At 35.5% G+C, this 15520-nt stretch overlaps 1 protein-coding gene across 2 annotated transcripts in view; it reads right to left on the reverse strand.

Annotated features, from left to right (window-relative positions):
- Positions 1 to 15520, reverse strand: part of XIRP2 (xin actin binding repeat containing 2) — a 211650-nt gene that overhangs the window by 17560 nt on the left and 178570 nt on the right. For both annotated transcript variants that reach the window (XM_012724849.1, XM_004674578.2), the window contains 3 exons: positions 1617 to 1727; positions 1179 to 1251; positions 145 to 278 (listed from right to left, as the gene is read on the reverse strand). In XM_012724849.1, coding sequence (XP_012580303.1) covers positions 145 to 278; positions 1179 to 1251; positions 1617 to 1727 — 318 coding nt within the window. The remainder of the gene's footprint in view (positions 1 to 144; positions 279 to 1178; positions 1252 to 1616; positions 1728 to 15520) is intronic.

Raw genomic sequence — 15520 nt, forward strand, 5'->3', positions numbered from 1 at the left:
CATGTAGGATAATATTCTCTTTATATACTGGTTAGAAATTTTTGTTGTTGTTGAGAACCATGTCAAACATTTAGCAATTTGAAAATACTATGCATTTAAGTCTGGTTTTGTATGATGGGTTTCTGTTTAGAGAGATTATCTTACCTTAATCTGCTTGGCTGGGGTTGTCACCTCTTTATCAGAATAAAGGACTTTTTCCTGGGCAGATTTTTCAAATTGTTCTTTTAAAAACTTAGTTGAAACCTTTGGTAACTCTTCATCTTCAGGTGTGTCAATGACTGTGACAACAACAGAATACCAGGGACATTATGTAACTAAAAAATGATACATGAGGAATTATAAAGCTACAGGAAACTTCTCAGAAGTTAACTTAGAAAATAAAAGGTACATATGTGTAAGTACCATATATGTATGTGTGTGTATTCTATATCTATGGATATGTAACTATTGTTTTATAATCTATTATTGTCAAGAAATACAGAAAGTAAAATGGTAGTGTTAGTGAATCTGGATGGGAAGTCATACTTGATGAAATTACCATTTATTTTTTTCTAAACTTTCTATGTACTTGCTTTATTAACATTTATAAAACAAGATCAAAAGGAGAACAGTAAAGGCAGACTTTTTCTTTAAGTAGCAAAATGAAAATATAAATACAGTTCAATAATGCTTTGGTGGCATATGGATTCAATCTTCCTCAAGTCCTTCAGGACTACAAAAACTGCCATTCTCTTTTAGCAAGCAAGACAACCTGTGTCCATTCTATGTGAACACTTACAAATCTGCCTGTCATATGATCTCATATCTATAGGTTGGATAGCTGGATTTTTAAGTGCTCAAATCTGTTTTAAAAGTAATGCAATCAATGTAAACAACTTTGTTATCAGGGATCTTGATAAGTATCATTATTTTCCAGGTTTCTGGGGCAAGAACAATGTTGAGGTGGTCAGCTTATCACATTCTAGGCTTTTAGGATGAATACATCTAGGGTAGATGGGCACTGACCTATTTTAAAAAGTTTTTTTTTCATCTATTACCACAAGCAGAATAAAATTATATGAGTCATTGTTACTAACTTTTCTTAGTTGGATGAACTGTATTTTGAAAGTCCTCTATTCAAACATAGACACTTCAATGGAATAAAAGTATATTAGGATCAAATGATATACAATTCTTACCTGTTTCTTGAACATACTGATGAAACTTGGAAGCTTGGTTTATTTCCTCAGTGTGTTTTTCAAGATGAGGTATCTATGTTTAAAGACAATTTTAAATAAGTACTTGTTTTCAAGAAGCAAGTTATTTCAGTCCTGCACATAAAGCCTTCATCTCAGGTTTTCATCAAAGTCTTGAATACAGGTTGAGAGACACTAATTTAACCTCTACCACTATTTTAATACAAAGGTTTATGCTGCAACATGACACAGACAAATAAACTTGTAAGTTGCACTCATTTTTAGGGTGCTGATTTTATTTTTCAAATATGTCATTTTCAAACTATAGAAAGGGACACTGATTGATGTTAAATACCTAAAGAAAATTAAAAAAAATGCTCACAACTTCAGAATTTCCACAAAGTGTGGAAACTTAAAAGTACTGAGTTTCTAAGTAGTTACCACTTCTGTTCCAAGAACATCAATTTTGTGTGCTCTGGAAGCCTCTTGTTCCTTTTTTTCCATTTCCAGGCCTCTTCTTGAAATGTCAACTTGCCTGTTACGAATTACCTCCTGGGGAAAAAATAAAGAATGACTGAACAAATAGACAAAGTCTTAAGAATGTGTGAAAATTTTAACTTATTTTTATTAATGAAATTTCAGTAAAGAGGATTCTGAAAGAAGAAAAGGAGAAGAACAAGACTCCACAGTATATTAGTTTGCTTGGTTACTTTAACAAACTTATCATGAACTTAATGGCCCAAAACTGTATGAACTTAATATTTTACAGTTAGGTAGGTCAATAACCCTGAATGTGTCTCACTGGATACTGTCAATTGTCAGAAGTTATGCACTTCTTTCTTCAGGTTCTATGGAAGACTATAAGAATACATATACTTGAAGTTGGGATTCATTATTTTCTTTATATTTATATGTATAAGAAATACTAATTTTCAGTTTTTATAAAAAATTAGTCTCAAATTAGTAGTGAGTAGCAAAATGAACAAAAGTGTATTTTAATCAAATGGGTGATTTTTCTCTTTATGCTGAATTAGTTTTAGGTTATCAAATGGTAATGCTTTAAGACAAGAATAAATTTAAAATTAACTCATGAGATCTTGATTTGTGACATTTTGATGTGTGTGTGGGGGTGCTAATGGACTTGTAGTATGTGGTCTCCTTACCCCCCAAAGGCATTTTATTTATAGGGTCAAAGTTCTGATTGATCAAGGGATAGTCAGACATTTGTGATATAAAATATAATATGCTCTTATTACACTCTTCTGAAAATGGGAATCAAGAGAAGAGTTGATACCTCCCAAGAGTCCCAACAAGGAGTTGAAGGCAATTTAAAGTTTTACAATTTAAAATGTAGATCACATTTCAATGATTGGATTAATTAACCAGATGGGAGTTCTTTTACAACATATATAAAATATCAAATCTTTATGTATTTTGATGTACAACTAATTATCTTAAGATTTTACTTTTCAATTATACTTCATAAAAGCTAAAATATATAGAGAGAGTATATCTCACTAAATAGAAAATATTGTATTTTATTTTACAAACAGAATGGTCTTCTTGCCCTAGTTACATATACACATACAGATGTCATCCACATATCTAAAATATTTTTAATTAGCATGCTTGATACAATGTGTGCTAAGGAAAAGCTTAGTTAACAAATGAAGGAAGAAAGAAAGAATGAATGACTAAAATAATAAACTTCCATTAATAAACTTCATTCAACCTTCTATTTGCCAGAGACCATTCCAAAAACAAGGGGCAGAACAGTGATCAAAATGTGTACTTTACTTTCTCCAGAGGGAGTATAGAATATAATCTATATTCTCTCCTTTAAGTTTAAAGATTGCAATTCCATACAGGAAGCTTTGCATAGTCCAATTTTATTGAAGGATAGCAATAATGTTAGACTGGAGGTAAAAATAATAATCATTAAAAGCTACAGATAAAAAATTCATAGACACACAAAAAGTCTGCATGACAGCTACATAAAACTGTGACAAGTCTTTCCATCTACAGAGAAATAACGAGAATATTCTATGGCTTTCTTCAAGACAATGAGAAATAGGATGCACTGATAAATTGGACAGTGAAAGTTGCAAAGGACAGTGTTAGTCTGACTAGCCCTAAGATCTTGTTTAAGGGGACTACAAACATTCCTATAGAATCATTCTCTACCTACACGCCTACATGCCAGGCTGTCTAAAATATCATTTACATGACCCATTCAGCCTTTTTAAAGTTTTAAATTAGCTAACACTAACAAAACTCAAGATTTCCCCACTGCTTTTGAAAGCTTTGTAGACCTGGGAATACCAGGTTTCCATTTCGAGATGGCAGTGGCTAGCAGGAACGAAGTGGTGACCAGCCTTTTCAGCTGGGACAAAGACTTTGTAGTTAGACACTTTTCCTGTAACTCACTATTATTTATCACCAACCAGACATTTTTTTTTTAAAAACCTGCTTCAAATCCAAAGAAATCTGAGCTTCTGATAGATTTTGTTAATTGTTAAACAAAAGAATAGAGTTAGTGATGTGATTCTTAAAACCAAATGCAAAATACTGGATGTAAAGAAACAGTAAAAAACATTGTGAGACATTTTCAAGTTATCATTTTTAGGGCCACCTCATTATACCTAATGTATATCTGTTTGTGTAAAAGCAAGCCATGTCTATCACCTTTAATGTATTTTCTTGTAAGGGATGATACAACATAAACAGTACAAAGATACATAAATTCAGTTTAGAGTTGTAAGTTTCAACTTTAGCATTTATGTACTATTACCAAATAGAACTGTAATTGCTATACTAGTTTGGTATGTTAGTGTCAATGCATCAATTTTACTGCCCCCTGGTTACTGTTATTTACATAAAGCCTGTCTTAAAATGTTCTGAGATTTTGTTTCTATCATTTATTATGTTTCATATCCTGTACCTAGTTTATTTTGGCTTTTAAATCTGACATTCATTCTTCACAATTGCTGATATCTAAGAGTGTAGAGTTAGGTAAAAGGGTGGATCATCTTCATGCTCAGGAAGAAACTAAATTACACAAAATATAATAAAGAATTCTGGCCAGAACACCATACATAAATTCACACAATTCAGGAAATTGGTTCCTGAAAATTAAATTCAAATATAGTTCAGGCTGCAAGAGATAAAATGCAGTTTTGTTCACAGGTGAATTCTCTTGGAGTCAGGAATGGGGGATCAGTTCTAGCTCCCTCTTCTAAAACCTATGGCATAATCCCAAATAAGCTACTAAATCACACCTAAACTCGTTTTTTTTTTTTTTCATTTTATTCAGCCCTTAAGAGAAAGAAAAATAGATGATACATCTGCTGTAATTCTGGAATCTAAAGGAGACAATGTGGTAAATCATAAAATAACATTATGATGCTTGCGTGGCTCACAACTATCTAATGTCAGTTCATATGGGAGCCAAGGATATTATAAAATTCACCCTTGATAAATAAATGCTTCTTCTAAGATTTCTCCAGCCCATTCTGCCTATCCATCTTGCCACTGTGATCATTATTATGGGATAAGAGAGTATACATTTTTACATAAAAATGCAAACTCACTTTTTAGCACAGTGAGTAAGGAAAGAAAAAGATAGACTTGTTGATGGTGACACACTGTAACTGTGACTTTTAGAAGGAGCCCCCAAAATGGCATGAAAGACTGGCAGAGTGATAGATGAGAGCTGCCTCAGTAGAGCAAAAACAAACAAACAAAAAAACAAACAGTTCATGTTCAATGCCAGTAATTCAGCAATTTTACCCATCACTAATCTCATTTTTAATAAAACTAGAAAGGGTTATGATGCATTAATGTATTTGCATCTTTGTCAAACAAACATAAGCATCACCAAAGCTGTGTTATTTGTTAACAAAAATGTCAATGGATTCAAGTTTTGAAAGCATAATCAGTTCTTTCATGCAAAGAACATAACAATCTGCTGTTGATATATGTCTCTATTTAGATGCATTTAAATTCACCCCTGCTTTCTTTTACCCTGTTTTTTCTCTTTATTTTTATTAAAGCTTACTTTAAAAATTACAGTATAGGCCCTCCCTGGTGGCGCAGCGGGTTAAAGCACAGCACTGGGAAGCTAAAGTCACTTCCGCATGAGTTCAATTCCCGCCTGCCCCGGAGGTGACCACATGGCGCGGCAGACCTCTCCTGACCCGCCCGCTGCTCCCCTCAGCAGTGTACTTCGTTGATCTGCCTGTTCTGCTCCCCACTCTGTCTCTGGTGAATCCTCTCACCCTCGGCATCTCTGGCCTGTATCCCAGTTCTGTATGCACAAATAAATAAATCTTAAAAACAAAAATTACAGTATAAAGTTAGTATCTTTAGGGCCTGAGCTTCAAGTACAGTTTTTTTTTTCGTATTAACTGTAAACTTTTAAAGTCTTAGTTCAAAGATGATTTGCTCTTTGAAATCTTTACTGACACTGCACAGTTAGCTATTTCATTCTGTCAGTCTTCATCTCTTTTTGTTTACTTGTCACATCTCACAGTCATCATCTAATAATATAACCCTCTTATTTAACCAAAATCATGCATCTTTATATCCCATTGTTTAGCTTCTCAGGACACAATAAATTCTTCCCCAAATACAAAGGAGAAAATGCAGCTATCATATTTTTCTAGGATTTTGAAAATGTCATGAATTTATAAATATCTGCATTAAAATTTAAGTAGTTAAATTTTTCATATAATCCTTCATTTTTTGGCACTTATTGTCAAACTTTGATACAGAACATTTCATAATTGGCAGGTGCAGTTGCAGAAGCTGTTGTGTATAATATAGTATGTCAATCAATTTATAAAGTGCACTCAGAAAAAGGATTCTTGACAACATTTCAAGTGATCAGGACATCTATGGAAAAATGTGGACAGTCTGTAATGCTGTGAAGAGTAGTTGGCATCATTGGCATGAAGACAAGTACTATCAACAAACAAAAACAAACAAACAAATAAAAATTCAAAGGGAAAAAACACACAAAGGGAAAGACGCTTACAAAATCGGAAAACATATTTTTAAATCATATCTTATAAAAAGATCTTCTGGTGTGAAAAAAAAATTTTGTTTTTGTTTTTTGTTTTTTTGTGAATGGCTTTTACTCATTGAATTACTGAATCTGTTTTGTCAAATATGTGGAAACAGCAACAGAATGCATTGGGTAGAATTAGATTGACAGCAAAAAGTTAAGCTGAGATATTTAGAATGACAATGGAAAATAATAAGTTTATCTTCAATTTTGATTTATCTAAATAAGGAACATATGTCAATGAACAAAAAAGGTCAAGGTGGTGATAAACAAGATCCTTTGATTAACCAAGTAAATTCACAAGTAAATCATCCAGTTTTTCTTGGTTCCATAGCAATCCTGCTAAAAGCTTTGAGTAGGTATTTGCTGGATTGTGGAAACTAGGAAACTAATGTTGTAAAATATTAGAAATGAAAGTGTTAAGGTAATGACTTTTTCTTTGAAGATCACTGCATCCCCAAGTATGTGTGATTTTATAGAGTTTCACCAATGCATTTATTTATTCAGCTTCTGTGCACCAAGTATCTCCATAAGTAGAGAGTATTTCAATAAAATTTTGTGACTAAATTTCTACTTACCTATCTGCCTACCTACTTACTTACCTATGATCTATGCATATGTCTACTTGTAAAATATATAAAAATATATTTTATATTTAATGGAATAAATAGTCTCACCTTGAAATTCTGTTGAGACAAGAATTCTAAATATGTTCAGATGCATGAATTATGCAGGTTTCTTCTCAGAGGAGAGAAGTATTTCCATGCAATTTCAATTCTCTCTCGACTCAAATAACTATTCCTTGGTCATATTTAGTTATAAAGAATAAAATATCATTTTTAAAAATAATTAATTTAAAAATAGAGACGTTTGCCTTCAAAAAAGATGATTCTGTATAAGTAAGGCAAATCTAACTGCTAGAACTCTGTCCTCTATTTCCAAAAAGTATTATTATAGAGCCATTGTTCAGAGTCCCAAATTGTAAAGATTCATGATAAACATAGAAAGGTGTACTCCCCTATAACCAATTGATTCATATGCCCTATGTATAACTATCTCTTGAGACAATGACCTCTTTCCCCTAGAACTTGTGACCTATTTAAGCCTCCACATATATAGTCCATTATTTTAGTAGTCTCCTAAAACTTATCTTCTCTCAGATGATCTTGACCCTGCTTTTATCAATCCCATACAGTCAGAAGAATATTTCTTAAATGCATGTCTGTTCATCTTACTCTCGTATTTTAACTTTTTCAATGATTTCTGAGAAAATAAAGTAACAATTCTTTATCATAGCATAAACTTTTCTCTATTATCTGGCCTTTGTCTACATTTCCAAATTCATGTCTCAATTACTCCTCACCATATTCACACACACACACACACACACACACACACACACACACACACATATATATATTATGCCACTTTATCTTTTACATAAATTGTTCCTTTTGCCTTGAATATGATTCTACATTCATGAAAAATGACTTTAAGTCTCAGCCGAAACATTCTTCACCCCCAGATGTCCTCAACGTCTGCCTTCATCTAGAAGGGACACAGCATAGTTTCCTTGTGTTACAACAAATCACCTTTACATTTTGTATCACAGAATCTACCATATTGCACTTGTAATTATTTGTTATATGCCTGTCCCTTTGATAGAGTGAGTTTCTTCAGGGCAAAATAATATCATAGTCATTACTGAATCTTTTGTTTCTGACAGATGGTGAGTATTTAATGATCACCAACTGTATAAGACACAGATTTTGAAGCTATCCTTCTAGAATAGGATCACATTTATCCCCACAAAGAAAAATATTCTTCATGAACATGAAGGTCTTCTTAAATATAATGGGAACAGTTTAAACACTCCTGTTTTAAAAACAGACAACACTATTACATAGAAATACTATAAATATTAATAATATTAACAGTGAACTAGCACTGAACTAGTGCTGCTGTGGCTGCAGATAGCTTCATAGTGCTGTGCTTAACCTCCTGCACCATCAGGGAGGGTCCACAGCCTGCCTCTTTCTTCTCATTGTCCCTCTGAGTCTTTATGGCCCTTGTGTTGTGAGGACTGACATTTTAAAGCAAGAATGAAGGAGTATAGTTAAAACTGATTTGGTGCTAACGTAAGCATTGTAAGGATGTCTGTGCAAGCAAGGCATTTCGGGATAATTATTAGTGATGACAACAAATGAATCACTATGGTCCCTTGGATTTTATTCAAAACAGGTGAAAAATAGAAGGGGTAATTAGCTGCAATCTCACTAGTGAATGTACCTTTTAGCAACATGGGGAATGGAAAGACACTGAAGAGGATTATGGTTAGAGGTTGTCATCAATTCAAGTGAGAAATTAGGCAAATAAGTCACAAGTAATTTCAATCTCACTTGGAATCCACATTTGTAAAATACTGGTTACAACTAGAGCAGAGCACTGTTGGAGACAGGAGGTGCTACCTTGGGTTGAGCTGTTGTACTGGTCAGGCAATATACAAGGCCCTTTACAATTGTATAGTGTCTAATTTCCTTAAAATTCTACCATTCTTGAATTCTGTGAGTTGACTGCATATGCATTGTAGGGATAATGCTATATACAATGTTTAAAAAGTAGCAAAGATATAATGATAATGTATTTACTAAAATTCAGTCAACTGAATTTTGAACCAGTACTTTTAACACCTAGATAAAAAGGTTTTATATATATATATATATATTTTTATATATATATATATATAATATTTATTTATGCATACAGAACTGGGGTACAGGCCAGAGGTGGTGATAGAATTCACCAGAGATAAATTTGGAGCAGAACAGCCCGACAGACAAAGTACACTGGTGAGGGGAGCAGTGGGCGGGTCAGGAGAGGTCTGCCGCACCATGTGGGTCACCTCTGGGGCAGGCAGGGGTCGAGCTCATGCTAAAGTGGCTTAAGCTTCTTAGTGCTGTGCTTTAACCCGCTGTGCCACCAGGAGAGTCCAAAAGGTAATATATTTTAATACGTATGGCTGATATACTTAGAATATGTTTAATGTTGGGGGCAAGGGGGAAAAACCACTATCCTCAAGTAGCTAAATATATTGAAGAATGCGCACAGTTCTGAAATGTGTTCAAAGAATCAAAAAATTATTTTTAGTACAATTGTATACAGTAAATTTGGGATACTCGTTATTTAAAAATCACTGAGTCTTTCACTATAATATCATTTTCACTAGTGTATTAAGCAGCTACAAAGTACACTTGCTTTAGGGTTGGTGATCAGCAAAACATCTTTTCTATGACTATAACACTGGTCATAAAGAATAAAGATTCAATAAATGTAAAAATTAGAGGTGTCTCAAATTGAAAAAAAAACTTCTTACAAAAAGAGGACAAAGAAGTATTTGCTTTAAGCAAAGGCTTAAAAGTTTCATCTTACATTAAAAAAAATCCATTGAAAATTAGTAAAAATTGAGCCACTTAACTCCCACAGATTTATGGAAATAAATGAGATGAAATTAAAGTCAAAGGCATCCTCTAAGATTAGGGCTGGACTTTCCTCCAATGAAGTTTATCAGTACCAGTGCACTAAATGGATAGAAAAAGCCACAATGTGATACAGACTCATCACTGGATATAAAGTTCATAAGGATAAGGACAGATTAGTACAGATGATATCCAAATACGCTTTTATAAAGAGTGACCAGTTCTAAAAATTTAATTCAAGTACAGTGGCCTATCAAACACTAAGAGATAAATATTTGATCACATATCCCAAAATATTATTTAGAGAGATTATACTGAACATAGGTGTCAAAGCCATCATCATTATATATATATATATGATTTTATTTATTTGTGCATACAGAACTGGGGTACAGGCCAGAGGCTCAGGGGTGGTGAGGTGCTTCACCAGAGACAGAGTAGGGAGCAGAACAGGCAGATCGAGGAAGTACACTGCTGAGGGGAGCAGCGGGCAGGTCAGAAGAGGTCTGCCACGCCATGTGGATCTCCATGTGGCAGGCGGGGATCCAACTCATGCGGAATTGGCTTTAGCTTTTCAGTGCTGTGCTTTAACCCGCTGCACCACCAGGGAGGGCCAGCCATCATCATTATATTTAACTAACACTGTGTGGTATTGTCTGTCACACAGCTATTTTTATAGGAGGAAGTCAATGTATTTGTACTTGGTTCAGATCTAGAAAATGTAACTACATCTACATTTACATTATAGGTACCTAAAATTCTTTTGATTATATTTTTTCATCTCCCCTCTTTACCATAAACAATTGCTTTTTTTTCTCTATATTCTGTACTCAGACTTGATGGCATATTGCTTCATTTTCATAATTCCCTCTGTAGTAATGAAAGGCCCAGGGAAAGAGGACAGGAAGGAAAAGGAGTTGGAGGAGGGCATGCAAAACTCATTTTTAGATCCTCAAATACAACAAAAAAACTTACAGAATATGTAATGTGGGGACTCAGTTTATGTTTTTAGAATAATGATATAAAAATTTTATGCTAAAAGTTCTTGAACTAAACCCCCACCTATAAAGCATTGACCTTATTGAAGCACCCAAACTCTTCCAGATGTTTCTAAATGTTTATTTGTGCAATATGGCAAGTTACAGAAATTGACTATTGCAATGTGTATTCTGAAGACAAAGCATGGATTTCAAATGCCAGTGCAGGGTGAGGTCTGTATTGAAGGCACTGGTATTTGCTCCTATATAAGGAAGACTGATTACGTGTTTGGCTCCCCCTGTTGGTACTAATCTGACAGTCTAATGGCTGGTGCATGGGCACAGCCTGGTTTTCTTGGTGGGGTTGGAAATGAAGTAACCTCAATTGCTTCCTAAAGAGATGAACAATATTTTGCTGCCCCACGCCAGAACAGATAATTCAAGACAGAGGGAGTTAAAAGCAAATGTGAGAAAAGGCTATTAGAAGATGTAATCTTATTCTAGGTTCTGTGATGAGATATGCCAGGATGCTGGGGGGGAAAAAAAAGAATTTCCCAAGCATGTCTTTGCAATAGCATGGTACTAAGGACAGAATTCCCTTTCCCTTTGTTCCCATGACTGAACAACTTAAAAAATATTTTATTTATTTATGCATACAAGAACTGGGGTGCAGGCCAGAGGTATGGGGAGTGAGAGGATTCACCAGAGACAGAGTAGGGAGCAGTACAGGTGAAGCTACAGAAATACACTGTTGAGGGGATCAGTGGGCAAGACAGGAGAGGTCTGCTGTGCCATGTGGGTCAGCTCCCTGATTGGGGATAGAGCTCAGGCCACAGTGTCTGCCAATAACTTGATAGCCCCAAAACTTTAACCCCTGTCCCACCAGGGAGGCCCAAGAACAAATTTTTATTTTTGCCTTTACATCCCCCTTCCAGTGTACCTGACATTTCCCCGTCTGGCTCTAATCTGGACATAGCTTGACCTCTGCTTGTGCTTTGGGGGCTGCAGGAGGGATACTAGGGTGACTATATCTTAGAGCTCATAAACCTATACCTGGACTGAAGCCAACATCTCACCTGTCCATTGTCAGAGCCACTGCCAGGGTCTGGTCCATGGCAGCACCTAACACTCTCTCCATTCCAGGCCCATTTTAAAGCATGCAGTTTTGAGGGTCCTGGGGTGACCCTCATTCTGCCTGCTAACAACTATATCTGTTTTAATATCTTTTTCAACATCAAATACTTTTTGAGGTTACCTGTGCAAGCACTAAGGACATGAAACTGCTGTGATTTTGTTTCTTTGGCAAGATGGTACAGGTGATACTCCCTCAACAACTTGGAATGCTGTGATAAGAACAGCATTGCTCTTTTTTTCCGAAAGCAATCCCAATTCATTTTCCTTTAAGGCATGAAGGGTATATCTGTAAGTGCACTTGTCTTCTATAAATGAAACTGAAAATGGCTTCTATAAGAACAAATAGATTTACCAAAACAGAAAACCGACAGTACCATTAAGGAAAAGAGGAGCTGTGGTAGTGATATTCCAATAATTGGAGTAAACATTGCTCCTGAAAATTCTGCTCTGGAGAGTGAGTAAGATGAATTACAAAAAGAAAAGTCACCAATTCACAATTTTTGGAAAGCATTTAAATTTGTGCTTGAAATTCAGTCTTATTAATAAATGTTTCTACTATCCACTGGGAAACAGTGCCCGGTCATCAAAAAAATGGCTCATTTAGTTATTTATACTACCTTAGTGAAACCTAGCCTGAATCAAAAACTGTTACTCTTCATCAAGAAAATAGTTTCCATACAAGACCTGGGCAAACACTGGCAACACTGCCACTGGATGGGGGACGGGGGGTGGGGAGGATGGAGGGAAAGAACCTCTCTCTGTGCTAGCAAGAGAACTCATATCCCAGCAGATTCTGCAGAAGGAAGCTGAAATTAGGAGTTACAAAGAGACCATGACTGAGATTATAGTCTGCCTCAACAACTGCCATTGACTGCATTTGGGAATAGCAGAGGTATGACTGGCGTCAGTTGATCTCAGAGGATGATTACTGCCCCAGGGGAGGAGCACACATTGGTTTACTTATGTAAAAAGCTAATCGACTATCAACATGTTCATTGCATCATTGAGTAAGGTTCTCACTTTATAATTAAGTCCTGTGTTTTTTTAGAAAATATTATTTGTACAGAAACAACAAAGGTACAAACTCAAGAGAAATTAAATAATCCTAGCAAACTAGAAAACAAACAAAAAAAAACATTTAATGGAAGATTCCAATAATTAAATGTCAATTCTAGTTCTTGGTATATCAATGTAGCCTACATTAATAAATATATTTGTTTTTAAATTCTAATTAATGGGTTTAGTTTAATCTTTTCATATATCTCTTTAGCTTCTTTATATATATATATTATTTTGTTTGTTTTCAATATTTGACTAGGTCTTTGTACATACCCACAAATATAGTCAAATGCAAATACCCACAATTTCAATACTGGCTGCCATCAACAAAGGGGTTACTTAGGTTTGGAGGTGTTTGTAAGTTATTTGTTTAACTGCATGCCTTATACTGACCATGAATTGTTCGAGCCCTGCTTTCTCTGTATTCTCCATAATGCTTTGTTCTTTCCTTTTACTACAGTGGGCCTCTCAAGAGAAATCATTATAAGCAGAATAGCCCTGATGACAGGATGATGGAGGAGATCAGAAGCCTCAGAGGAAAACCAAGAGGGCAGAATGCAAATCTGTAATAGAGAGATCCCCAGGAAAAGGGGAGGTTCCAGGTTCCCTGCCCCAAGGGAGGGTGAAGCTGAGCAGGGAGCTGAGGAAGATGGAGAGGAGACAAAAGAAGGAATGAAGCAGGATAGAGAGAAAGAAGAAGACATGGAGGAGGTAGATAGGGCAGAGAGACATGTGAAGAAACTTCACTGGCTTCCTAGTCCTGGACCGCGTGAACTCAGCCTTATGACCTGGTTCCCAATGCAACTGTATCAATTCCTTTTATCTATTCAAGCCACCCAAACCCTCCTGCACAGCAAGGGGTAGTTAAGACTTTAACCTTATTAATTGATACCTGGGCATGATTTTATTCTAAATCCTTATCCAGTCAGAGAAAAGCTAGGAGGTGGAGTGCCCAGGACTCTGTAAAGATGTCCCCCTGCAGTCGAGACTGATGAAGAAGCCAACAGAGGACTTGTGGAAACTATCACATTCTGTACCAATTCAATGAATCCTGGGGTAGAGACCTGTACGTGCTTCAGAAGGAGCATAGAGGGCACACTAGACCGACTGGTAGTGTAGGACTGAGCACAAGCAGAGGCAAAAACAGTGGTTTGGTACAGTTCGTAGAGAAAGTCACTTTTGTTTCACTCTCAGAAATAGAAGCGCTCCCAGAATTTAGTTTGTGTATTTGCTTTTGCTTACCTTAAGTTAATGTATGCAGTACTAAGAGCAGTTAATTTACTTCACAAATTATGCAGGATTTTTTTTAACTAGAAAAATGCATTTTTCTTTTCATTTCTACAGAAGAGTGTAAGATTTCATATTGACTTTCCTACAGAGTTACAGGAAGGTGGACTGGTAGGAAGCGATGACAGAATGTGAGCAGCATGAGGTTAAGGCTGCTAAATGGCCAGGGACCCCACATGGGTGGGAAAAGCAGGGATGGAGTGGGCCACCATGAGCACAGCAGCATTTTAAGGCAAGAGAAGAGGAGGAAAAAGGCAAATCATGAAATATGCATCTACATATTTGGTGTAAGACTACATTTCTCTTTATTGTTGAATTGATAGGAAAACCAAGGTGCTAGTGTAGAGCAAAGCTGGTTTATTTCCTAACGAAGTCAGGAGCTGGAATATTTAAGAGTTAACTAGTTAACTTCAGTTAGAAGAATTCTGCTTCAAGGAACTCCCGCAAGACTGACCACAGCTGGATTACAGACTGCAAAAGTCGAGTTTGATTGTTGTTGGTTATTTTTTTTGTCAGACCCTTGGCTTTTGGGTTCTGAATCAGTATTTAAAAGTTTATCTTACTGTGTTGTTTTCATCAGTAAAGGCTTCTCAGATGCAGGCAGTGAGGAAGAATATAAAGATTTTAAAGCTTCAGGATTTGGAAGGGAAAAGCAGTGCAAGACTTACTATTTGGAGTACTAATTTCTCACAGAGTGAGATCGTTAAGTCTAACTGGCATATGAACCTTACTTGTGTCTCTGAGGACAAGGATTGTGTGACTTGTTTTTGTTTTCATTTATTTTTATTTCATTTATTATTTATTTTTATTTTTACATCCTTTTAAAGTTTTTCATGGTTTAAAATGTCTCCCTCCATAGTTTGATCTGTGTTTCCCTGGTCCTCCTTGCCCCACAGCATACATGGTTCCCTGCTGGGAACATTCAGCCTGTGGACATGGACACTCCCTGGCCCATGTGTAAGAAAAAGTTACAATTTTCTAGCAAATTTTTCTATCTTTTTTTTTTTTAAGCACTTGTACCTATTAACATGGTATGCTGAAAAAAATACTTATTTTTTTAACCAGGCCAATTATACAGATATATTTATCTTCATTGCTTAAACTGCACATCAGAAAACAGAACAAGGTAGTTGCCACCCCTCACAAAAACTTTCCCTCCCAAACATCAACGAGAACTTACTGAGAAACAACAAGTGTAGAAATGAACAAAATCAACACTCCTTCAACTCTTCCTCATTTTTAAAAGCAGTACAGGCTTTTTTCCATGATTCAATTCGTGTATAAATTATATTATTTTCCTTTCAGTACATCTTGTCACAATACTGTGAATAAAGCAGTGTTCAAAAG

This window comes from Condylura cristata, unplaced genomic scaffold, assembly GCF_000260355.1.
Source record: "Condylura cristata isolate star-nosed mole 26May11 unplaced genomic scaffold, ConCri1.0 scaffold00002, whole genome shotgun sequence".
NCBI lineage: Eukaryota > Metazoa > Chordata > Mammalia > Eulipotyphla > Talpidae > Condylura > Condylura cristata.